The 26,816-nt window shown below is 40.9% G+C and overlaps 1 protein-coding gene across 1 annotated transcript in view; it reads left to right on the top strand.

Moving 5' to 3' along the window:
- khdrbs2 (KH domain containing, RNA binding, signal transduction associated 2) overlaps window positions 1-26,816 on the top strand; it is a gene marked incomplete at both ends in the record, with an annotated part of 123,046 nt that overhangs the window by 81,644 nt on the left and 14,586 nt on the right. Inside the window, 2 exons of the mRNA XM_080740759.1 lie at window positions 9,405-9,535; window positions 11,829-12,003. Of these exons, the coding sequence (XP_080596885.1) occupies window positions 9,405-9,535; window positions 11,829-12,003 (306 nt within the window). The remainder of the gene's footprint in view (window positions 1-9,404; window positions 9,536-11,828; window positions 12,004-26,816) is intronic.

The following is a 26,816-nucleotide window of genomic DNA, read 5'->3' as shown; positions in this document are numbered from 1 at the left end:
GCAGTACATGGGTCACAATATGCATCAAAACAGCTTTTCGATTTTTAATAGGACTACTGTAAATTGGCTTGTAATATGCTTTCAATATTAATGGGAGGGCTATTTATTTTTCTAATCACGAGTTGAGTAATCTCTCAAATATTTAGTTTTTACATCGAATCGCTTCCCAGCTTAAGTTGAGTGGTCTCTGTAGAGCAGTGTTTCTCAACCTTTTTTCTGCATGGGCACACTTTTCATGTCCCAAGAATCCATGGGCACACCAACATACGGAGGTGTAAATATTGTCACTGTCGGGATAGAAACCTTGTATCTCCAAGTTTCAAATGTGTACGTTTCTTCGCAAAGTAAAGCCCTGCTTCATCATACAAGGCTGTCGCACAACAGCAGTGAAAACAGCAGATCTACAAGCACACAACGCCTCGCACCGCAAGGCGTTGTGTGCTTGTGTGCTTGTAGACTAGTTTAAATCATTTTTAAAATGATAAATACAATACTGGCTTTCAAGCGGTTTCAAGGGGCACACCTGACCCTTCTCAGGGGCACACCTAAGGTCCCCAGGCACAGTGATTGAGAAACACTGCTGTAGAGCTCAACTCCAAAACCACTTCTTTCACTTGTGATCAGAAGTTGTGGCGGTGGGAATGCCATTTCCTCCTGCAGCTTCCACGGGTCCCCGGCAGCTGCAACCTGCAACTTACAGCTCTGGCCCTGTGTAGACCAGTGTTTCTCAACCACTGTGCCTGGGGACCTTTGGTGTGCCCCTGAGAAGGGTCAAGTGTGCCCCTTGAAACTGCTTGAAAGCCAGTATTGTATTTATCATTTTTAAAATGATTTAAACTAGTGAAAACAGCCGATCTACAAGCACACAACGCCTCGCGGTGCGAGGCGTTGTGTGCTTGTAGATCTGCTGTTTTCGCTACTGTTGTGCGACAGCCTTGTATGATGAAGCAGGGCTTTACTTTGCGAAGAAACGTACAAATTTGAAACACGAGATACAAGGTTTCTTCCCGACAGTGACGATATTTACACCCCTGTATTATGTTGGTGTGCCCATGGATTCTTGGGACATGAAAAGTGTGCCCAAGGCCCCATGCAGAAAAAAGGTTGAGAAACACTGGTGTAGACGACCCGTCCTGGTGGAGATTACACTCTCCACAGAGCTGCCTAGCTTCTAGTGTTATTTGTGTGTTTATTCATGAATGTAACTGTTGGAATTATGGAATTCTCTTAATTAAGAGGCCCACTGACATCATGAAATAATTTCCCATTATCCTTCAAGGCTTTAGAGGAATACGCATGAGTGCATTTATTTCAGTCAAACAGCTTGATTATCCACAGAATGCAGGATAACAAACGGAAAAACAACAAAGACAATAAACTCATTCATGCCGCCGTGTCCACAGCGAAACTTTTACAAGCGTGAAAAGCTCATATTGGCGACTGTTAATTTAGAGAGTATCCAGTTACTTTATGCTTCGTTGCACGACCCTTTTGTTCCACAAAATGATAAAGTGAAAGAATTCCTTTTTGTTGAGAGACCTTTGTTTTGTTAATTGTTTTACTCAACAAAAAAAAAATCACATTCTCATTAATGTATCCATTGTAATGTGATCAAATGGACCATTACACTATCAGAGTTAAATTAACACAATTAACTGTGTAATGTTACGAACAGAATAGTGAAAATGAAACTAGCGCTCGTCTGCCAGTAAACTCTGGTGAGGTGCTGGAGCCAAAGGGAACCAAATGAACCAAGGCAACCAATCATGCTCTGCACCAGGGGTCAGTAACCTTTTTGACGTGAGCCATGTTTTTATTTTCTACATAGTCAGTGTGCCGCGTCAACATACATTTTAATGACACCCCATTCTGACATATTTTGATAGTCAGGATATTGTTATAATGCTCATTAGACTCAGAGCAATAACCCGTCTATCTCCCTGACTCCCTCCCCAGTCAAAGTTCAGAATTTTAATCATCGTAGAATTATGTGCACGATGTAATTTGCTGCAAATTAGGTGACTTAATTTAATTGATAAATAAAATACCGGTATAAATCCTCTCTCTCACACTTCTGCCAGTGTGACAGTGATCACCAATGTACGGGTGCCAATGTTGGCACCCGTGCCTAAGGTTGCCTACCCCTGCTCTACGCTGTGCAAGAATGACATGTTTTTTCTTCTTTTTCTTTTTCTGAGATTTTTTGTCATAATGCCTGAAGCAGTGGTAGAAAAACTACTCACATATTTTACTTAAGTAAAAGTATCAATACTGCAACATAGAAATACTCTGTTAGGGTGCCCTCAGACCAAAATACCTATGAGAGTGGAATCCGCGTTCCGCCAATGCATTTCAATGAGAAGGGAGCGTTTTTTGCAGAAATCCTCTGCTGGCATGAAACCGCTTACACCAAAATACCTAGAGTGGAATCCGCCAATGCATTTCAATGAGAATGGAGCGTTTTTTGCAGAAATCCTCTGCTGGCAAAAAAACACTCCATTCTAATTGAAAAGCATTGGTGGATTCCACTCTAGGTATTTTGGTTTGAGGGCACCCTTACAAGTAAAAGTCTGGAATTCTAAGTGTACTTGAGTAAAAGTATGAAAGTGTTGGCATCAAAATGTACTTAAAGTTATACCATGTAACTTTTTTTATAAAACAAATCTTAAAATTGTCCTAACTGTTAAATCGCTAAAGTTTTAGAACCCCCACTCTGTTATTTTCAGCTTCTGAAGCCTTCTCTTTATATGTTTTCTATGAGTTGTGAGGGGGGGAGAATTTCCCGGCAAAATGATGTCATCTCCCACATGATACACTACCGGCCAATCACAGCGCCGATCATACACCACCGGCCAATCACAGCGAGTCTTGCTGTCTCTAAAGGAAGTAGCTTCCCTCAGCAACTGTGTTTACATTGGTGAAGGAATCTTGCTTGCTACTCCCTCAATTCTGGTCTAAAAATGACGGGAGACGGCTCTACGGAATCGTATCGGCAAGGCGGAGGTGCTCGCGACGGCCGCGGTGGTCCGCGGACCCCCGTTCCGGTGGTCCGTGGCGACTCCGGCCGAAAAAAGCAATACCGCTACTGACCACTAGTTGAGCAGCTTCCACAGTACAGCTTTAAAGTACCAAAAGTACAAAATGTTTGAAAATAGCAGATCTACAAGCTCACAACGCTTCGCAATGAATAGCCACAGTATAAAATAGGGCTAAAGTGGTTTATGTATGTTTTATAATGTTATAATGTACTGTACATCTGCAAAGTAACTAGTGACTAAAGTGTTCAAATAAATGTAGTGGAGTAAAAGTACAATATTTGGATCCGAGATGTAGTGGAGTAGAAGCAAAAGTATTGGAAATTGGAAACACTCAAGTAAAATTCAAATACCTTAAAATTGTACAGTACTTGAGTAATTGTACTTAGTTACTTCACACCACTGACCGAAAGCTTGAAATAGAAAATCTAATTTTCGCCCAGCGTTGAGTGTGTGCAGAGGCTGCCTTTCTTGTTCACTGTGTAATGTTATAACATGTTGACCCCTGTAAAGCCAGACAAGGTTAAACTGCTACGCAAGGCTGATATTCTCCATTTCTCACATATCATTATACCTGTATCAATATTACAGGCTTTACAAATAACCCTGGTAGGAGATAACCCCAATTTATATTATTCATTGTCAGACAATGAATAATGTGTTATCCATTCCCGTTATCTGCCATGCAATTCTCCTCCATATCATATTAGATGGCAAGTACCAGGGGCGTCACAAGGGGTAGGAAAGTGGGACTGAGTTACCAGGGCCCAAGGTGGAGGGGCCCTAGTAACTTTAGCTATTGAAAAATAGCAGATATACAAGCTCACAGCGCGGCACAGAGTGCCGCGCTGCGAGCTTGTAGATCTGCTATTTTTTAAAAGTCGTGAAAATGTGTGCAAATCTTTGAATATGTATTTTTTAAGCGGACATTTGTAACTCAAATTTTGCTTCTGGGGGTTCCCTGGAACTAAATATTTTGAGATGGGGGTCCGTGGCCAAATTCATATCATTTTGGGGGTCCTTCACATGAAAAAGTTTGAGCATCACTGACATGGGAACATGGGTTTCTTGCACACTTTTTCACAATTTTTTAAAATAGCAGATCTACAAGCTTGCAGCGCGGCACTCGGTGCCGCGCTGTGAGCTTGTATATCTGCTATTTTTCAATAGTTAACATTCATGGGGGCCCCGCAGTGAATCCTTGTACCCAGGGCCCAGAATTTAGTGTGACGCCCCTGCAAGTACAGACAGAATGCTTTAGAATCATCAGAAGACTGCAATTATCTTTTACATAAAACTGTTGAAAATGTCAGCCTGCTGAGCGCATAAAGAAAAAAGAGAAAATTGCTTTTCCTGTAGTAATTTATATGAAAGGGCACCCTTATTTAATATCATGATTTCGAATCCTAGTGAATATAGAAATTGATTATAGCCCATAAACTGGAAAGATTGTTTTTACTACATCCCGTGCTATAGCAGAGCAGGTAGAAAATGATAACCTCCGGTTTGGAAAGCATTCTCCAATCCGAATGGTAATTTGTTGAATTTCACTAAAAGCAGCATATTTTAGTCCATTAAAGCCGTCTCAAAATGGAATATGTTTAGGAAAAAACACAAAAGGTGCCAAGTTTGAGACATTCGGGAAAAGCTTTTTCAACCACCATAGTGCAACGTTGTCCTTAAAAAGTCAACAACAACACGACCGAAATATGTTCCCTCTTCAGCAAAGTTGTTTTATGCTTCCACCGGCACTAGCTGTGGCCAGAGGCAATATTAATGTCAGGCTGTCCACATAGAATATGTAGCCTACGTCCCATTATCATGGAAAATGCTATCTCAGGAATGCCTGGTGGGAATTTCATTTCAGTTTCATTGACACAAACAGTCCACTTGAATCCAAGGGTTTTACGATTTGGTGGTCAAAGGTCAAGGTCATCGTGACTTCACAAATCACATTCATTTTTAAATTGATTCAAAGTCTTCGTTATATGAGACAGACATGGATTACCACTACAACTGGTTTCAATGTTTTTCATTGCAAGGACCCCCTAGCTGAGAGAGAGAGAGAGAGAGAGAGAGAGAGATATAGAGAGCAACAGAGAGAGATGAAGCAGGGACCCTCACTACATACTGTATACAATTATGTTGCAGATTAAACGTTTCCATAGATTTCATGGATAGTTTCATATAGACTTGTTTGACAGCAGCGTCCTCAGTGCATATTGGATTCATGTTAACTAATGTGTATTTTCAGACATTTAACCACAATTGAACCACTCTTTCACTCTATACTTAGTCTGCTCTTTTTCCCTCTAACGTCTTTTACACGATGCAGGCATTGTGAGCTAGTAGATCTTCTATTTTTGGCTAAAGTTCTCCTCAGAATAGGAATGCTAGGGTTCAAGTGGATAATGTAAAAAATATACCTGTAGCCTATATATCTTATCACACTAAAGACCCATTCCCACTGGGCCAGAAGATAAACATATCTGTGACAGATTTTTTTTTATCTGTATCTTACCATCAACTTGAATGGAGAAAGATATTTTTGTATCTGTTTATCTGTCCCAGTGGGAATGGGCCTTTAGTATGAGCATGTGCAACATACAGTATGTGAAGTATTGTTTTGTAGTGCAGGTAATTGCAACAACCACGATCTTGTGCAAAAAAAACGCGATACTCGTGCATACTAGTACATGACGTATGTGTATCCAGAAGAATATTGCCTATTGGTACAAAAATCATAGGAATTGTACAGTAGGCCTATGTTGTATACTCTTCCAGCAATGGAATCGAAGAAAAATAAATTATGCAAAACACAAATATTGTTCTCATGCATGTACTAAAAATTACTACTAATTACTAATTTGTATTTACGTACACTAAATACTACAAATACTACAGGAAATAGGAACTGTGTTTTACAGTTTCTTTGCTCATTTTGCTCCTGCGTTAACGACCTCTCATCTAGTTAATTATTCTAAAACCGGCTGGACACCCAAACCGAGGCATTCATTCATTCCTCAATGAAATAATCGCTGCTCAGCAAAAAGTTGTATTTTCTGTGTGTGTGTCGGAGTTTTAATTTGATGACATTTTGCTGCTGTTGCAAGCAGAAAGGAGGCTTTTATGCATGCTGCGCCCTCAGCTTGGAATTCATTGCAAATGGATTTAAATCTCGGGGAACGAGCATCACTGGATGCCTTTAAAACGATGTTCGAGGAATTGGAGGCAAGGCAAATCAGGCTGTCGATGTTTCGTGGGCTAACCTAATTTCGCTTTTTGATCTGGCATGCTATGCTGACTTTTGTTTTTTGGCTCATTTTATTGATTCTGCTGATCTATGTTATGCACTGTGAAGTATAACTTTTAATGTCTGTATTTTGTTATACGTTGGTTGTTTGGCTGCAACCATGTTTAACACGTTTTGAAACCAAGAAATTATTGTATTTTAACCACTTTAACCATATTTTATACTTTTCAAAAGTTATTCAAAAGTATCAGATATATAAGTCACTTCGTGCTGCACTATGAGCTTGTAGATGAGATATAAAATAAAATAAATTGAACACTGCAAATGTTTGACTTTGAATACATATATTTGTATAACCCAAATCTTTACTTCTGGGGGTCCCTGGAACAAAATATTGCAGCATGATTTAGATCTTGTGGTCGAGTATAACTATGGTTGACGAGATCATGTATTTGCAGCATGAAGCTCAAAGCGCAATATATCCTCCACCAAACAGGGCTTTCTGTCTTAGCTCACAGTAATAGTAAGTTCCTCTGTGCGTGCGGGGGACCCGGGCTCAAACCTCAGCTGGGACATGAAGGTTATGGATCGCAACTTTAATATGCTGCTGCCTGTCTTGGCCAAGAGCCCAAGACACTCTTGTTTAAAGATATTTCTAATCTCAACATGATAGGCTGTTCTCCTGTTGTGTTTCACTTGTGTTTTTCCCCGGTGGTAGAAGTAGATAGTAGCAATACCACACAATATAGAAATACTCTGTTACAAGTAAAAGACTTGCATTAAACATTTGACTTGAATTGCATCAAAATATACTTTAGGTTAAAAGTACTACAATTCTTTAACATTAATTTTGTCAAACCTTTTGGAAAATAGCAGAATAAAATAGGGCTTAAGTGCTTTGGTTTTGTTCATAAGTAACTAGTAACCAAATCTACTAAATAATTGCAGTGGAGTAAAAAGTATTAATTTGCCTCTGAGAGGTAATGGAGTAGAAGTATGAAGCAGGCCTAGAATTTCGTCGTTTTAGGGGCAAGGCCAATTGGCCTTTGTTGTTGTCAAGTTTTTGTAGGCACAAAGGCCAAATGCTAGTGCAGGAAGGCCATAGAACAAGGTTTAGTCTGTTGAAAGAATTAATTGGTCATGGTTCATCAACCCATAGGCTTGTGATGGACATTTTCCTCAAAATATATTTTTGCCACGGACATACAAAAGGAGTGGTCAATAATGTTATTACATGAATAAAATAATAAAAGTATACTAGTCCAGTAGACATGATGGATAACATATGCTGTGTTTTTAAAGAGGGAGAGTGGTTAGTCCTCATCCCTTTGATGTTTTATTACATAGATAGTATGTAAGAAAGCTGAGAGGGAAGGCGTAGATTGAGCAATTTATAACCCATTTTAAAAAATTGCTTTAAAAGTCAAGTGAATTATTGTTATTATTTCTATGGCCATCTCTGAACTTTTGTCTACTTTCTTACCTTCTACACGTTCTACTTTTTCCTAAGTGATGGCTTTGAATTTTCAAAGCACTAAAGACAATTAGAGAAGAATTGTCATATTGTCATCCACATTATTCATTTTGCTTATAAGAAACTGGGCTCTTTATTAGAGTGTTAATCTCAAAGGGCATTTGAGAAACGCAGCTCTTAAACTGTTAAGTTAAAATCAGATCATTCATTGGTTTGGAAGACATTTTTTGGTATGGTTCTCTGCAATGGCGTTTCTGGGTGTACTGGCACCAGTGGACAGTGGTTCTCAAAATCAAGGGGTCCTTGAGCGGGTATTAAGAGGATATTAAGCAAAATTGCTTAATATCACAAAAACCTGTTTAACAACATCAAACCTATTTTATACATCAGCATACAACAACGGGCAGCAGGCATTTTGATGAGAGGGCCTATTGTGAATATGAACAGTGTGGAATCTGTGGATAATCAATTATCATGATGAGTGACTTGCAATTATATTCCTTGTATAAAACCTGGAGACTGCACGGTAAGTCAGCCACTGTATACTGGCTGTAGTACTTTTATTTTTTACATTTTAAAGGGGACATGGTCTTCAGTCTTGCCACGGACACGTTTGTCTGTGTACGGACACTTGATGACCCCTGGCATTGGTTTAAATATGGGGACGTAAAAGTTCAGAGGGCTCTCTTTTCATCCATGCCTTAATTACCCCTTATCACTAAACCTTTTTGCCATTTTTAACTATTTTCAAAAATATTTTGGAATATTTCAAATAGCTGATCTACAAGCTCACAACGTGCCGATGTACATCGGCTATTTGAAGTAAAATGTTTTTAAAAATAGTAAAACAAAGGCAAAGAAGTTCAAAGCGATAAGGAGAACTGAGAATCTCAACAAAAGACACCATTGTCTACATGACAGGAAAGAGACACTGGTGTCTACATATTGACAAGAAAGAGACAGAGGGGAAAGTGGTACAGTCAGCTGGGGCATTAAGAGTTGAGGCATTACATTTTGTATAACACGGTTTATTGTGAAAATAGCAGATCAACATTGATGTTGGCAATTTTTGGAGCGGTGTGAAACAGCGCTCCCTATGGATAGGTTTGTGTGTCTCATGCCCTCCTTGTCCAGAACGAACAGGATCTACATCAGTGGTCCTCAACCTTTTCAGGCTACTACCCCCAAAATAATCATATTTTAACTGGGGACCCCCCACCCTGACGAGCACTAAGAGATGGGGCATTACATTTTGTATAACACGGTTCTATTGTGATAATAGCAGATGACATGCTCACAACGCCTCGCGTTAGGCGTTGTGAGCATGTAGATCGACTAATTTCTGCCTCTATATTTGACAATTTGGCCAATGTTTAATTTTTCATTTTAGAGGTATTAAAAGATCCTCAAATTGTCACTTTAGAAATGTGCAGATACCGTATACACACTTAAACTTTATGTTGGTTTGTTTACTGTTTGAGTGAGAAAACAATGTTGCACATTAAGTTAATCATCTGGGCACCCCCCAAAATAATTTGGGGCCCCCCCCTGGGGGTGACATTTTAACCTTTGCATAAGCCTGCAAGGTGGTCAAGTCAAGTACAGTGCTTAGTTACTTTCCACCACTGTTTGGTTCCCGCAGGACTACAACGATGAGATCAGGCAGCAGCAGCTAAGAGAACTGTCCTACTTGAATGGGTCTGATGACTCCAGTCGAAGGACCAGCGCTCCTCCCGTACGGAGCTTACGGCCAACCTCCACCGCATCCACAAGGTAACATAACTTTCAAAATAGCAGATCTACAAGCTCACAATGCGCCGTGAGCTTGTAGATCGACTATTTTCCGAAATTTATATTGGCCTATATTGATTTCACAACTGAATATATTCATTTGACAGGTCTGAATCTTGGACTTAAAAAATGTAACACAGTTAACCTACACTTTCTGTAGAACTGGCTGGTGTATGCCAGTTAAGTTACAAGCACTGTAATACCTATTTTCTACCGGGAGCGTGTCGATATTGCGACATAGCATCTGTTCGACGGTTCATTCTTTCAACACGGGTGAATGTTAACCTGGTGAAATGCTAACCTGTCGACGCGGGTGAGTAGCTAACCTGCCGACGTGGGTGAATGTTAACATCTCTTAAACCTAACCCAAACCCTAACCACAGTAACTGTGATGATGGGTGAGTAGCTAACCTGCCGATGCTTATAGTCGAAAGAATGACTTGTCGAAAGAGTGAGATTTCCCCATTTCTACCTGCCATTTGATTTCTGCAAACAAATATGATATAAATATGCTAACAAATATGAACTTCCACGCTTATAGGTAGAATTAAACTTTGGTGTGACCGCGCCCTATAAGCCATGTTTTTGGTCTCGTCCCAAACTTGCCGTCGTCTGGTGTAGATACTTTTTTCATTTGTATGTATATTCTACATGTAGACACTTCAGACATAGGCCATTTCTCTCCACGCTATTGTGTTCAACTCATGGGATTTATCTTGAAAATCAACAAAGCCTTTCTTTAGAAAGTGTAGCATCGTACCTTATTCTAACTCGGGAAACAGAGGACCTAAGTACGGTACAGCCGCAACATTTGATGTTGGCAATTCTTTAAATCGTGACCAATTCCCTCCCCAGATTTTCTCCAACATGGCAATGTAAATCTCCATGAAAAATATGCACCAGTAGTTCCTTCTGAGTGTTTATATTTGCCTCACAATGGACTGCAACCTCGTTAAGGATCTGCTAGGAGTAGATAGTGTTCGCCTCCCTGCGTCCGTTAAAAATGTAACTTCTCAAAATAATAGACCTCATTGTGACCCTAAATCCAGCCGGCAATCCTGGAGATGTTTGGCCGACAGATAAAGCATAAAACATAAAATACAAAACCGTATCCATTCCCACGATGCTCATTTCGGGCCCAGGCGCCGGGGCTCAAGCACCATTTGCCTTTGATGTGTGTCTACTGAGGCACGTTTGGTGCACATAACTCCTGGAAATGATGGCCGCCCTCATTGCCGATAAGTGCAGACTCGGCAGAAAATGTGGGAAAGATATGGCTTCATGTGCGAGCGCGTTGTTTCATCAGGGTAATCAAAGCAACTACTTTTACGCCGTGCCCAAAAGGCATGTTTCCAAAAGGAGTGAAACGGACGTGCTACAGTATATAAATACTTCAATAATAAATCAATCTATTAGCATTGATTGAAGTCACTCGTTGTCGGTTCCATCGTTTACTTTCAACCTGGTGTCCCAATTTTGGGCACAGCATTTTAATACATTTAAGAATAAATACATAAAAAATTTAAAAAGAATTTCAACATTTTCGAAATAGTCAAAAATATGCAAAGAAATGCAGATCTACAAGCTCATAACATGTTGCACCGCGATACGTTGTGAGCTTGTAGATCTGTTATATTTTTGCTATTTGTCATAAGATGGAAGTATACTACTACTAGAGGTTGAACCACTTGAATCCCATGTACTTCAGTTGACCGGGGTCTCCCAGGGGTCTATACAGTATATGGTCCCCTCCTTTTTCCCCCCAAACACCAAATGTCATCGCCAAAAATAGATGATCCACAAGCTCACTGATCTGCTTGTGCATTGCTAGATCTGCTATGTTTGCCTAGTACGAATGTTCCCAGAAAAGAGATGCGGTTAGTTGGCTGCTAGGGTTCATGTGGTTGGTGGTTAATGTACTCTAATGAATAAAGCTCTTGCATACAGATTATATGGACATGAAGAACGTAAACAGATGGATGTGTGCAGACAGTGATGGAAGATGTTTTTTGCAGTGTTGGCATGAAAATATACTTAAAGTACTAATTTTACAAGTTCAAAATGTATAAAGATCTTTGTAATAGCTTACAAGCATTGTGACATTTGTGACGTTAGACGTTCGTCAACGTAAGAAAAATTGCACCTGGATTCAGCTACTTCCGGCAGTCTTCCGGGTGCTTCAAACGCCACTGAGCAACTTGCATTGAAATGAATATCTGGGGGCGGGGCCGTCCGCCCTCTATTTATATATTACCTCTATGTTTTGTTCCCCCAGGAGTCATGGAGCAACAGGAAGGGGTCCAGCAGTGGTTCGGGCTGCAGCAGGAAAACACAGCGCTCTCCCCAGTTTATCCAGGGAGGTGAAAACTCCACGAGCCAGGACCGCGTCCGCCAACCCAGGATACAGGATCCCGCTGTTATCAATCACACACGAGACATACGACGACCACGTGAGTCTTGGAGACCATAATGGAAAAGCCGGTTGGCAATGTTCTTCGAATTATATGCTTCCTATAATCATTCATTCGAGTATATTTGCTTGAATGAATGCAAACTAATGCGCTCGGGTGGCGCAAGTTGTAAAGTAGCTGCTCACCCCGACGGTGTCTAGGGTTTTAAATCCACCGCGGTGCATCCGACTATTGTACGAACACAATTGGCCCGTGTTCAGGGGAGGGCCTGGCGGGAAGGGTGATATTTGTCACTGCACAAACTCCTATGGGCCGGGGAGGCTACTGTCAACATGGAGTTTTGGTCAGTAGATGGAGCATAAAGGGGTGGGAGTAATAGATGGACAGTCTCATCATCGCAACTTGTTAATCACTTCAGACTCAGAGTCCATTAGAAAAACAGGATAGGACACAAACAAGCTTGTGTTGTGCGATGTCTTCAATTTGGGCACTTAGTAATACCATGTTATGAGTATGACAGGGGTCAGTGCAGGCTGCACGGTGACCCGCAGGCCACTTATTAATTACGCATTCAGGCACTAGGGCTAGGCTGTGCTGACCCAAATGGAAACTTTAGTCAAAAGGATTGGATTCTGAGATGTCTTGTGTGCAAAAGTGACATTTTGGTGCTATAAGGCTCACCTGAATCAGTATGGATCATCATCCGGGGACCATGAAGTTGCTCAGCAATTTCCACAATAATACTGACAGTAGTGTTCAAGATATCTTGTTTGGGAGTCAAGGGATGGACAGACTGACAGGAAATGTTCTAAACCATTGGCCATTAAAATGGTATGGTTTTAGAATCTTTATTCGTCGTGAAAATATTCAAGTTATTACCATGCGTGTTCTCAGATTGTGTGAATTCTCAAGGTTGTGTTGAGAACCCCACAAGGTGAGCTCCCAAGTTTCCTCCAAAAGAAAAAAGGCAACACTTTCCCCCAGTCAATTTCCTCAGAGCTTTCTGGCAGAAGCAAAGCCCTGCTATGTGTGCTGGCAATTGCTGATTGGTCTGCCCGCGTGTGCATTAAAATCCTTAGTGTTAATTTAACACCTGAGAGTGTACAAATGGACTCGATAGGGTCCATTTGTACACTCAGAGTTAAATTAATACTTTTTTTTTTCTTACAGCATTGGGAAATGCACATACAGTAGCACAGCCTCATTACCAAACCAAATTGAGTTCGGATGGAGAGCCTGTATGTTTCCAACAAGTACCAAAAAAAAACACAGTTTTCTCTGTGTAATTGGAGGTTGGAAGGACAGGGGTGAGAAGAGGGGATTGTGAAATGGGGAGTTTGTCCCGAACATTTTCTCCCTCAAATCACACTATGCTGGATTTATCTATATACTGTACATGCTCCATTTTTTTTAAGAGTTCCAAAGTGTAGCGAGACTCCTCTGCACACAATTTATTTCCCTTCACACCGTCACTTGAAGTGTCTGTGATATTGCAACGCTGGTTGTTTTTCTTTCATCTTGTGGAGCACAGTAACAGATCAGCAAAACGCAGAGTGCCTCCATCGCTAACTCTCTCCAATTTGCCTGGCTGAGCACATACAATGTGTATGCTTATCATGTAACAGGGATTTCTCCGGAGACCGTTTTGATTGATGGAATTTGTCTAGTTGTCAGGGTCTCTCATAAAACTGATACTGTGACAATATCCATAATTGTATCTATTAGAGGGTGGTATTGATTCTAAACTTGAGTGGACAGCATTTTGGACCTTCCCATATGAAAAGAGAGAAGTATGAAAGTGGCTGTGTGTCAATGCATTCTTTATAATTTATGATTGTAAAGTTTTCTCACTATTCCACTATTCCCCCGCGGACGCACGCACGCACGCACACAGACACACACACACACACACACACACACACACACACACACACACACACACACACACACACACACACACACACACACACACACACACACACACACACACACACACACACACACACACACACACACATCTCACCTTGCTGTATCCTCTACGCCTGTACTCAATTATCTTTGAAAGTGTTCCAGAGTCTAGTGGTGAGACCTGCGTATAGTGGGTCAGGTTTATTTATTTATTTTATTTTTTTACCACTCAGGAGTGCAGGATAGCTCACCTCTTGTTGTTCATCCACCAGAATCCAGGGGAACACGCATACACAAAACCAGGCAAGCTTCTCTGAGCCATACTGTTACTTCCCCTCTGTCTTTGTGAGAACAGGCGGGCATAGCAACTTTTAACCTGGCATCCCTATTTTGGGCTTGTCGTTACATTTTCAAAAAGCCAAAATGGCAGATCTACCAGCTCACCATGCATTGCATCATGACACGTTGCGAGCTTGTAGATCGGCTATTTGCTCTTCATTGTAGTACACTAGGGCTTAATTTAAACAGTAATTCATTGTACGACCCCTTCGATAAGAGTTGTATGACAAAAATAATGTATTTTTAGCCCCACTACGCTAGTGCTGCCACTATGTTGGCTAACATATCGTCATTTTTTGGTAGAAACCTTTTAAATCCAAAAGAGTTACTCTTCGTTAAAAGAAAAGAAAAGACAAAAGAAGCTGCGTTCCAATGGATCGAATGTAGTTACAAGCTCTTGTTAATACTTAAGTCATTGTTTCAGTATTCATAAAACACACACACACACACACACACACACACACACACACACACACACACACACACACACACACACACACACACACACACACACACACACACTTCACCACTTTCACTTTCAAAATGTTTCAAAAATAGCAGATCAACAAGCTCACAATGTGCCGGAGGGCCGCGATGCGAGATCGGCTATTTTTGCTACTTTTCCGTGACAATCTTGCACTACAAATTATAACCTACATTTACAGGGGGGGGGGAAAACACACAACACAAGAAGTTGAAATATGGAGAGTCATGGTCTCTGTTTCTGCCCGACAGCGATGATATCTTGACAACTACTCACTGGATTGCCATGGAATCGTCTCGGTTCCTTCATCTCTGATCGGGCTGAAAATATGGAGGTCATGTAATAGATCAGGGGTTTTCAAAGTGTGTGACGGGGCACCCTGGGGTGCCGTGATGCCAGTCCAGGGGTGCCGCGAGATAATTTGATAATATTTGGAATTCATCAATATCACTACATCAATATCACTTCACTATACTTAGTAAAACAGACCTGATTTGCACTGTACTTGATGAGTTCTTTTTCCATCTACGACAACACTCTTCACCAAAAATAGCCGATCTACAAGCTCACAACGCGTCACAACTGTGAGCTTGTAGATCAGCTATTTTTGGTGAACCTTCCCCCCAGAATAGGCATGCTGGAGTTCAAGTGGTTTAACGTTATTTTCAGTCAGTTCTGATAGAAACAGATATTTCTCCAATAGGATGTAAGATTCTAAAAATGAACAGTGTAATTCAGGGGTGCCGTGGATGAAAAGGTTATTTACAGGGGTGCCCCGAGTCAAAACAGTTTGAAAAATCCTGTAATATATGACTGACGTCAAAGATGACTGATGTCATAGTCAACTGACGTATTGTAACAGGCAGGCCACATGAAATGTGAGATCTGCACTGGAGCCTCGCCGTTCCCGTGTGAATTCTAAGACCACAGGGTTTTATAATCTTTTCAGCCAGAATGGCTCAAACCACTTTGATGAGTGTAGCTTGTTGGGCATTTATACTCTTCTTGTGTACAATATTTGTCTACAGTATACACATTTGTATTAAAAATGTATACAAATTATACTGTAAATTAGCCTTCACTCAGATGGCAAGATAGTTTTGACGTGCAATAGCTAACCGTGGCAGCCATTAAACAAATTGCATGTAGATTACTGAGAAAGCGTGCCCCTTACATTTTCAGGGGTTAAGCAAGTGGAGTGCAAAGTGGTCAAGAGGTTATTTATTCTTACTGAGTAAATGAAACTGACTTATTAATTTTAATGAATAGCACAAATGTTGGCTCTCTCCACATTATGCTTTTATGCCAAATATTTTATTAACTTCAGATGGAAAGTTTATTACAGAATACTAATTAGAAGAAAAAAAAACATCCTTCTGTAGACTTCACATTCTTGAATACTGGCTTGAATACTGGTGACTGCTACTTTTATGTAACATGGTGCTGGCATCTTAGGATATGGTGTTCACTATTCTAACATTGTTTTAGGGTACATCATTTGATGAGGATTATCTCAATACAAAGAACATGTTTGTGGTTATGTTCTTGAGCAGTGGCGTCAGTTCAGAAAAAGCTAAGGTATGGCAACATGACTGGTGTCTTGCACAAAGACACCAGTCATGTTGCCATACCTTAGCAACAGGCATGATACAGTACATTTATTTTAAGAAGTACATTAAAATTTTCCCCCATTTCTACGGTTTCTTGGGCTGGATATGGCAGCCTGGAACGGTTGTTCAAGTGTTGCTAAACTTGGCATGTTAGTAAACGTGCCACAATTAACAATAATGCATTGCACCTGTGCAGCTGACCTGCGTAACCTGGGAATTTAACATTTTCTCAAAATGGGGAGAATAAAAGTGTGGAGAATATAATTATAATACCTTGTTAAAGTGAACATTTTGTAAAATTTTGCATTTGTAGTTATTTTACTGTAATTTAACAACATAATAACCAGCACAGATAGACAAAGAGACATTCATGGATTTATATTTAAAAGTAACTTTTATTTGTCCTTGAGGTGGGTTCAAATGTCTCCTTATGGGTCTGTAACTCTGAGAGTGTACAAAGTTTTTACACTCTCAAAACTGCTGTACTACAATAAATGGAACAGAGCAAGTCCCAACATGTCTGCTGTGCATAGAGCCAGTTGCACACCTTAAATTGATCGTTATGCATCCACTGGCTTCAGGTGCTTCTACCATTTAATAACCTTGACATTTCAGGAGTGCACTGTATTAGAGTCAGGCCCTCTGTGGGACTGGCTCAGATATTAATATGTTGCCAGTGCCACAACCCCTGGTGAATTTAGACCAGTGTTTATGCCGTGGAGCAGGGATTTCTCCAGAGACACTTGTGATTAATGGACACTGTCTTGTTGTCTTTGTCTCTCTTAAAACTGACACCGTGACATTGACCATTATTGTTCCTGTTAAAGCATAGTATTGATTCAAAACAACAGCAGTATTACCACCAAAGGGTGGGCAGGGGGATTCAAACTGAAAGAAGTGAAGCAACTCCCAGATGTTCCAGGCATAACCAGTGTGTGCATGTATGCATGGGTGATCAGAGAAGGGTTTTATAATTATTTATTTTTTTGCTGTGTGGGACCCACTGGGATTAATGTAACAGTTCTTCCATTCCTCCCATATGGTCAATTGATAGTCTTGGATGGATAGTTAATGAATGCAATCATCAGGAAACAAATAGTTTACCATAATTTAAAAAAAGAGAAAGGGACACAATAGCTTTCTGAAAGTGTGCATTTTATAATCACTATGTAATTACAATGTATTTTGTCTACCTTGAGTGTGTCCGTGACAGCGTGGACATATATTACTGTTTGCACGTATAATGTCTGCTTGCAGTTAATTTATAAAAAGTGTGAGAGCTTGACCAACATACATTTCTAACAGCCTAATATCTACAATGAGTATAAAGTTAATAAATGGAAAATCTCAGATTTCTTTTTAGGAAATGGGGAAGTCCCAAATGTACCGCTTGCTGATATTGACTCAGCTGATTATGTGGAGTATATTATTCTCAGTTCCGTCACTTTCATTATGTGATTAATCTCAACAGCATTTTGAGGCACACACAGCTGTCATTAAACAGCTGATAATGATCTGACGTGTTCAATGTTTGTGCAGTATTGTTAATTAATCAAAACAAGCAATCGATCATTCATCGGCATCAGGATGCAGAATGAATCTGAGGCACGCGCAGGGCCGGATTAATGGACGTGCTTTAGGTGCTGCAGCACAGGGCACCATGCTTGGGGGAGCACCAAGCGGTGGGGAGAAGGTGACTGAACTATCGCTGCAACTATCGCTGACTGAACTATCGCTGCAAGAGCGGCAAAATCTCGAAGCAAAGGCTGCTGAAGGAGCACTAAAACGGTGAAACACGTCCGCGAAGCGTCTAGTACTATCAATCTTATCCTCATAAGTCAGAAAAGGCCGGCTGCCAGATATTGTAAACGTGTAGGTCGGACATAGTCTTCTAATGACATTGTTCTATCGTCAGATGATTCATAACATCCTTTAATCCATAAAGGTCAGGAGGAACCTTCTTAGTCACCTGGACAAAAGGGTTGTTAAACCTATTATGTGTTGTGAAGCAACGTCAAATATTTTGATCTCCTCCAGGTATCCCTCTCTCTCTCTCTCTCTCTCTCTCTCTCTCTCTCTCTCTCTCTCTCTCTCTCTCTCTCTCTCTCTCTCTCTCTATGTGTCATATAAAGTGCAAGTTGTGGCGGGCAGGCGGGTGTACAGACACACAAACACACTCACTCACTCACACACACTAAGTAAAGCTTGGGGTTATTCAGAGTTGAAGTTGCCAGACGGGCAGTGTTTGTTTGTTTGTGTGCCTTCTGTGTGTTCATGCACTTGTGGAAGTCTCTAGTTTTGTCTCAGGGGAGGTCTATACTGTATGAATAAGATTTTGTCTAAGTAGCTTCTGTATGTTGAAATGTATTGTAGGAATGGGTTTTTATCCTGCTCGAACAGTCCAAGACCTGTCTCCAGACCATGAATGCAGTTAAGAAATGCCATGCCATACCTGAAGGCAGAATCCAAGAGAAGTGCCATGTCCAAATTCTCCTGAACTTGAATGCAGAATCTTGTGTTGAAAGAATTGCCCTCTCTGTGTAGAAATCCATGCCGTACACCATGTCTCCAGTATTCCCTTGATTATGCTTAGTTTAGTGTGGTATCAAGTACCGAAAATAGCCGACCTCCAAGCTCACAACGCGTTGCGTATTCTCAATATTTTCACCAAAGGCCCTTTTAGAAATTGTAGCTACTGCCTCTCTAACATTCTCTGCACGTCCCTGGTCCAACATGACATCTGCAGAAAGAAATCCTTCTCAAACACAAAGTAGTTTATGGCCAACACAGTCTGAATGGGCTCTAAAACACACACTGTGTGTGTAGGTAAACTTTGCTTGGCAGAGCTTTGTTGGTATATGTGTAGAAATAAAACGCAGCTGTCCTCCTCAGCCCCCCTTGTTGGTGTTGGTGTATTAAGACTAAATATCAGTGGGCAGATGGTACAGTAGTCACTGCAGCCTGGATGAAATCCATAGTCTTAATGTACGACACAGACAGGACTGATGGCAATGCTCTACAAACGCATGCAGTACAGCAGTGGTTCCCAAACTTTGAGACCCAAAAGAGAAATGAGAGGTTTGCACGTTTCGTGACAAATTATGAGCTTGTAGATGGCTATTTTCACTTAATTATATAGTTTTGTTACATTTATGGAATTTCTTAGATGTGTTTGTTTGTTTGTTTGATTTAAAATGTTTAAAAAAATATATTAATGTAAGTAAAAAAAATAAAAAATAAAAGGTTCTTGACCCACTGTACAGGTGCAGTATATGTTGTTAGGGAGCCTATTGCAGCTACAATAGGTCTGCCTGGTGGGGTGCCGTTGCAGTCTACACACAGTGTTACTTATGGGTGAGGCAAAGACCATTACATGTACATCCACATAGCCTACTTTAAATTCTGTGAGAGGCTTTCCATGTAGCTTTTCAGTAAAACGTGTCAATCCTCAGTTGTTTCATCCTTTCCGGATTGTCGGGGGTTGCGGTCTAGAATCCCCCGTCCCTTTTTTGCAGTTTGAATCACCATAGTGTTGATATTTTTAAAGGTGACCATTCTGCAAATCTTATGCCTTAACTTAAGGCGTATTCATACTGTCTCCGAGCACCGAACCTTTCGTCGGAGAAAGGTGCAGGTATGATGATTTCCCTCTGAAAGGAGGTGTAGGCCTACTGTATATGTGGTCCAGGTGTCTGGGGGGAGTTTCCTTCTGTGGTTATTATTACAGTATGTAGCCTTGTAGGCATATAATATATAAAAAAAAAACACTCTGTTCCAGATTATATTCACCCATTTATGTTTTTCATAACTCGGTTGTGTCACAGTTTCTCCACCTGTAGTACCTCTCTCACTCTGTGTGTGTGTGTGTGTGTGTGTGTGTGTGTGTGTGTGTGTGTGTGTGTGTGTGTCTCTCTACCTGTTTATAAAAATTGTATAGGCTAGGACAGAATATACCCAGATTATACACCCCCTCAGGGCGTTCATGTTTTAGGCTCGTCTTAGACCCGGCTCGTCTTTTAACCACTTAAACCATTATTTTATGCTTTAGCTATTGAAAAATAGCAGACAAGCTCACTGCGTGGCACCCGATTCTATAAACCTTTTCATGTCAAGGACCCCCAAAAATACATGTATTTGGCCGTGGACCCGCATCTCAAAATATGTTGTTCCAGGGACGCCCCAGAAGCAAATATTTGAGTCACAAATGTTCGCTTTTAAAAAGATATATTCAAAGATTTGCCCCCCAAAAAAAGCAAACTGCAAATGCAAAAAGTATCAAATAATGGTTAAAGCGACACAGATGTGTTCCATGTGTGAACCATAGTACATTATGTTGTTTTTGTACATACTAGGCCTACTTGATCTACTGTCATTTGTTTTGTATTGTCATTCATTCAGTGGCGTCAGTTCAGCAAAAGCTAGGGTATGGCAAAGATGGGAGTCCTCATGGAAAAAGAGGCATTACATTTTGTATAACACGGTTCTATTGTGAAAATAGCAGATCTACATGCTCACAATGTGAGCATGTAGATCGGCTATTTTCACAATGTCCGGAAAAAAAAATTGGCAATCTTTTACACAGGTTTCTACCGTTTCTTGGGCTGGATATGGCAGCCTGGAACGGTTGTTCAAGTGCAGCTAAACTTGGCATGTTAGTAAATGTGCCACAATTAACAATAATGCATTGCACCTGTGCAGCTGACCTACGGAACCTGGGAATATACCATTCTGCCATGATGGGGAGAAGTGTGGAGAATATTTAAAGTGATCATTTTGTTACATTTTGCATTTGTAGTTATTTCACTGTAATTTAACAACATAATAACTAAATAACCAGCAGTCCAGCACAGATAGACAAAGAGACATTCATGGATTTATATTTAAAATTAACTTTTATTTTCTCCCCTGGCCCCAGGGTATGGCAGCTGCATACCCCTGCCATACCCAATTGACGCCCCTGCATTCATTACATATTATCAGGGATATCACAGTATATACGGTAGAGGATATATCGGGCGTCGGCAAGTAAGTTTGGCTTCGGGGCAATTATAAAATGCTGTAAACAATATGAGTTGTATTTCCCCTTTATGAATAATAAATGTGCATTATATGAATTTTGAGAAGGACTGAACGCTTGACCATGAAGTGAAGTGTACTGTACGTATTCTCTGACACACAGCATAAAAATGCAAACATTAAATTAAATGAAAAAAGGTGGAGCTCCTTTATATCAGACGCTGGCGAAAACAGAATTTCTATGCCAGTATAGTCTTCCAGAGGAATCTCTCTCCTAATTTCAGCACAGCTTCAGCTATGTGCCAATACACGATAAGAATGAATGGGATGCCTTTGCTAACAATTTAAATTGTCTCCTCACTGTAAATGGGACAGCCATTGTCACCTGCACACCCATTAAGTTATATATGTCCTGGTCGGAGAAAAGAATGTATTAGAGGGTTTCAGAATTATCATGTAGCTGCCTCGGTCTAGAGGAGGTGTGAGCGACTCGCTTGTCGTGGGAACAAGCAGACTTCAAGTTTCGACGTTTCTTTGTTATTTGTTTGGTGCAATGTGTAAGCTAGGTTGTATGTGTATGTACTGTATATAGCTCCCGTTATCCGCAACTACTCAAATCACAACACAAGGCCATGAAATGTCATATTGTATGTGTCTGTGTGTGTGTGTGTGTGTGTGTGTGTGTGTGTGTGTGTGTGTGTGTGTGTGTGTGTGTGTGTGTGTGTGTGTGTGTGTGTGTGTGTGTGTGTGTGTGTGTGTGTGTGTGCGCGTGCGTGCGTGGCCTTTTGTAAAGCAATGAGCCTCCAATTTCTTACCTGGGGCATGCCATCCCTTGGTTCCGCCATGTTATGTGTGGATGAAAGCAGTGCTGAATGCCCTCCATTGTGCCTATGCCCTAGCTGTAACCATAGCAATAACATCATTTATAACTATAGGCTTGTGCACATAACAAGTCCTGGAAGGTCTTTTCTCCAAACTTTAATTACACAACGTATTTGAGTAACTGTTTTGTTTTGTTAGTTGACAAACTTGGATTCCTTCTCAGGATGCCTACAAGCATCTGATATGCAAATCTTTGGATGGCTATATCCTATAGGTCTAAGGTGCGTTTCCCAGGAGCATTATTAATGTAGATCTGCAATTTTTTGGCAAATGTTTCGCCCCGGGATAATGGATGTTGCGGATATTTTGATTATCGCGGTAATATTCTAAATGGCTATTTCTTTGGTCACAATAATCGTGACATGAAATGTTCATATCGTCCCATCCCTAGCCAGAACAGCACTTGGGGATCGGGGCTGTGTGTACAAGCAGACAGGATATACAAGCTCACAGCGCGGCACCGAGTGCCGCGCTGCGAGCTTGTATATCTGCTATTTTTGAAAAATCTTGAAAATGTGTGCAAGAAACCTCCAGTACATATCACCCCCAAGATGATATGATACTGATTATGGCCACGGACCCCGATCCCAAAATATTTAGTTCCAGGGACCCCCAGAAGCAAAATTTGAGTTAGAAATGTTCGCTTAAAAAATAATAATAATTCAAAGATTTTCACACATTTTCACAACTTTTCAAAAATAGCAGATCTACAAGCTCGCAGCGCGGCACTCGGTGCCGCGCTGTGAGCTTGTATATCTGCTATTTTTCAATAGATAAAGTTATTAGGGCCCCTCCACCTTGGGCCCCAGTAACTCAGTCCCACTTTCCTACCCCTTGTGACGCCCCTGCAAGCAGACGATCGAATGTTATAACTTTCACGGAATCAAACAGTTAATAATAATAATACATTTCATTTTTAACGCCCTTTACATTCTTACGAATCTCAAAGTGCTACAAAGCAGAAAACTATAAAACAAGGCAAAAAGAAAACAGCATATAAAAAAAGCATATACGGTAGGCAACCAGTCCATTACATAGGACCTAGTCTGGGATCACTTCACTTTTCGGGCTTGTAACCGGTCTGGAGCGGAAACCACAAAACGTCATGTTGTAGTACTCAAAGGACTACAATTTGGCCGGAACTATCCACCGGAATCAGTTTTAACCCAAAATGTTCCCCTGCGCTCAAGGACATACTTTTAGTGCCTACCTAATAAACTCCTTGATGCGGAGTAGTTTTGCTTTTGAAACATTCGTTTGGTATATGCATCTTTTAGTCCAACTGTTAGCGACTGGCAAGACTACACTAGGCTACTCCAGCATTTTAAAAGGGATTGGGGAAACAAACGGAGGGAACCAAATCAAAGCGACGCCGCTTCTCCTAGTGGTTTCCGCACTTTAGGCGGAAACCAAACGGCCTGTTGTGAACGAACACCAGGCTTTCTCTCAGAAAAGCCTGGTGGGCGAGGTTACATAGGACCCAACTTAGCTTGACTAATGGGTCAGATAAAAACTAAGCTAAAACAGGGCAAAGACAACATTTTACTAGGATCATTAAAAAATGCTTTGTTAAAAAGGTATGTCTTTAGTCCATTTTTAAAAGCATCAGTAGACTGCGGCGCTGTCAGGTGTTCAGGGAGAGCATTCCACAGGCTTGGGCCTGCCAAGTTCTTTTAGAAGGGGAAATTATTCCTACCAAAAAGCAGTTGTTTGGGGTTCATAAAGTTAGCTGTGGCTGCAGGAATGCTGCTGGCAAAATACACTTTTGGAGTGAAATGCTAATTCAAGTCACATTTTGAAATATTATTTAAATGTGGATGGGTGCAAAGATTGTGACGGTTTTATACTGCACAACATATCCAATAGTGCCCCGAAGACCACCACTGGGTCACAGGGTATTGTGCAACAGCCTGGAAATGTTACCTTACATCTCAGTGCCTTTCAATAGGGAGCAAGTATTTTCTGGTAGTAAAAAAATTAAAAGGTCCTGCACCATTTATGGACAGAAAGTCCCTGAAAAAAAAGCCTAGTTTACAGTATACATGCCCTGTGTAGGAATGCACTGCGGCAGGTTAGTCAGGATTTACAAACCATTAACCATTAATGCAAGATCTGTGGCAAATGATTGCCTTTTAATGTATTGTCAATGCCTAATTATAGTTTACCTTAAACATGTATAGTTGTTTGATTGCTCATATAGGGAGACTGGGGACAAAAGTAACACCAATTACATTTTCCTTCATAATTCACAGACTACTAGAATTATACTAGTCATCGTTTGTGTCGATCCAATTTTAGCACCACTTTACCCCGCCCACCCCATAGTCTCAATAGACCCCACCCCAAAAGTACCGCCCCTGCTCCTCAGTTGCCTGGAAACTGAAGTGGAAGGGCGGTGCTATGGAAATGTGACATAGAATGGGGCCGATTTCAAAAGAGTACCGTCCATTCAGAAAATCACTGAAACGAAAGGCATGGCTTAGAGTTAATGAATTGTTTTTTGGGGGGCTTGAAGAGACACTGGGACCAAAAAACTAGAAAAAAAATGAAAAATTTGAAATTCATGGTGTGGTCCCTTTAAAAAGTCTTAAAATTCCTTAAATTGTCACGTCACTGTCACCTGGGGGCCGGGGAAGATAAAGGCTCACAGCAAAATATTCTAAAGTGGTTCAGGGATGGAAGGACAGACTGACAGCCATTCTTAGAGTCCTGCCGCTAGCGGGACTAATTCAAATGCATGCTGGTGAACTTAAAAGTTCAGGTGGAAAATCAGTTGTCCCTGCTTTGTTAGACACATCTTTAAAGATCTCCACCCAGTGTGTTGGATGCAGCGATTCCCTTAGCTTCATTCACATTTGAGGAATCCAACTCAATTAATTCACAGGAGATTTCAGGCTCATAGTCAATATGTTATTTAATCAAATCATCGTTAAAGCAATGGGGTGGGAGGTTTTTGTAAGAGTCGATCACTGACAGTAGGACGGTGAAATACAATTGCTATTAATTGCCCAAATCCATTCTTCCTCAAATGGACTCTTTGTGAATATAGGCTGCCATTGATAAAGGTGTGGAGACTGAGATTGCACCCTTTCCACAGACCATAAATTGCACAAATCACTTGCATCAGAACAAGATGAATTGCTGGGTCTCAAGCATGAGCGCAGCAACCATACAGAGGCTATGCAGCCAGTGTCGTAATGTGATTAAACACAGAGCTTTGGGAGGCTTTGAGAAAAGGGAGAAAAAAATGTTTAATCCATTGACTGTCGAAATAGCACAAGGTCATACTTTGAAAATGGAGGAAATTCTCCCTGTATCATCTGTTTCATTGACATAAAAGATATGTAAAAGTTTGCGTGAACCCTGTGTGTTGCATGGCTCTTTTCATGTGTATAGCATTTACCGTACTTATAGGCTGTATGAAAATAAATACCTTGAGAATAATACAATAAAACGAGGCTGCTTGGGGTACTTTTAAGGATGCCTTGCATATCTGCTGGATACACTAGCCGGGCTGACATTTGTGAGATTAGCCAATTATGGGGATGAAAATAATTCATGCTGAATAACTTCAACATACTACCTCCAGTAGACGTTATTTAATCACTTAAACACTTTGTTGACCGCAGTCCCCCTGCAGGGTTCTATACCGTACTAAGCCCCTCCTTTTCTCCCTCTACAAGTAATCTCTGAGCCGAAAATAGACAATCTAAGCTCACAACCAGGGCCGTATTAATGACAAACTGGGCCTAGGGCCCTAGGCACAGGCCGATTTTCATTTTTGTTTTCTCGGGTCACTTAACAATAATTAATAGGCTAATATAATGTAAACCGCTCCCCTCCAGCTCATATGTAAACACTACAGCACTCTACCCTTTCTTCCTTAATAAGTCTTTTATTTTGATGTTAATATTATAGATTCCACTGCAACCAGTATCGTTGAATAATAATAATCCTGATTCCTATTTATTGTTGGATCCAACAGGATAAAGTTGGTGCAAAGATCATTTTTATTTTTTTCCAACTTTCGAATTTTCCTGGTGGGAGTCGACTTTTGTTATGATTATGGTTAATGCAGCACGCGCCCATGTGCACACGCCCTCGCATTGTGAGCTTGTACATCAGCTATTAAAAATAAATAAATTACATTTTAAAGTTGTGAAACGGGACATTCTGCATAATGTGTACTTTTACTTTTGTTACTTTTTATGATGCTGATACTTTTTAACCTGACTGCGCCAGATGGTGGCAGCAGAGCGTATGCCTGCATAACGCTCTGCCTTTACCATCTGAGATCTCTCGGGGAGAGTTGATAACACTCGTAAAGTCCCGGGCCGGACGAATCAGCGGCAGCTACGGGCGGGCTCTGAGCGGCTCTGAGCCAATAGAGTCTGATTGCAGACCACGTGGAAACCCAGGAGGCGGATTCTGGGTGTAACGTCATGCAGACAGGCCAATATGAGTGGTTGGAGTTGGCACTCCCAGACTGTGAAAGAGACGGCCCCATCCAATCACCTGCTAAATAATTTAAAAAAATGGCCCGCCCCTTACATCGGGTCTGCCCGAGCAATCCCAGATGTAAGGCAGAGCGTTATGCAGGCATACACGCGGTG

This window comes from Nannobrachium achirus (assembly GCF_963921795.1).
Source record: "Nannobrachium achirus genome assembly, chromosome: 13".
In the NCBI taxonomy this organism is placed as follows: Eukaryota; Metazoa; Chordata; class Actinopteri; order Myctophiformes; family Myctophidae; genus Nannobrachium; species Nannobrachium achirus.
The sequence above is the reverse complement of the archived record's forward strand: the minus strand, read 5'-3'. Positions and strand labels throughout refer to the sequence as shown.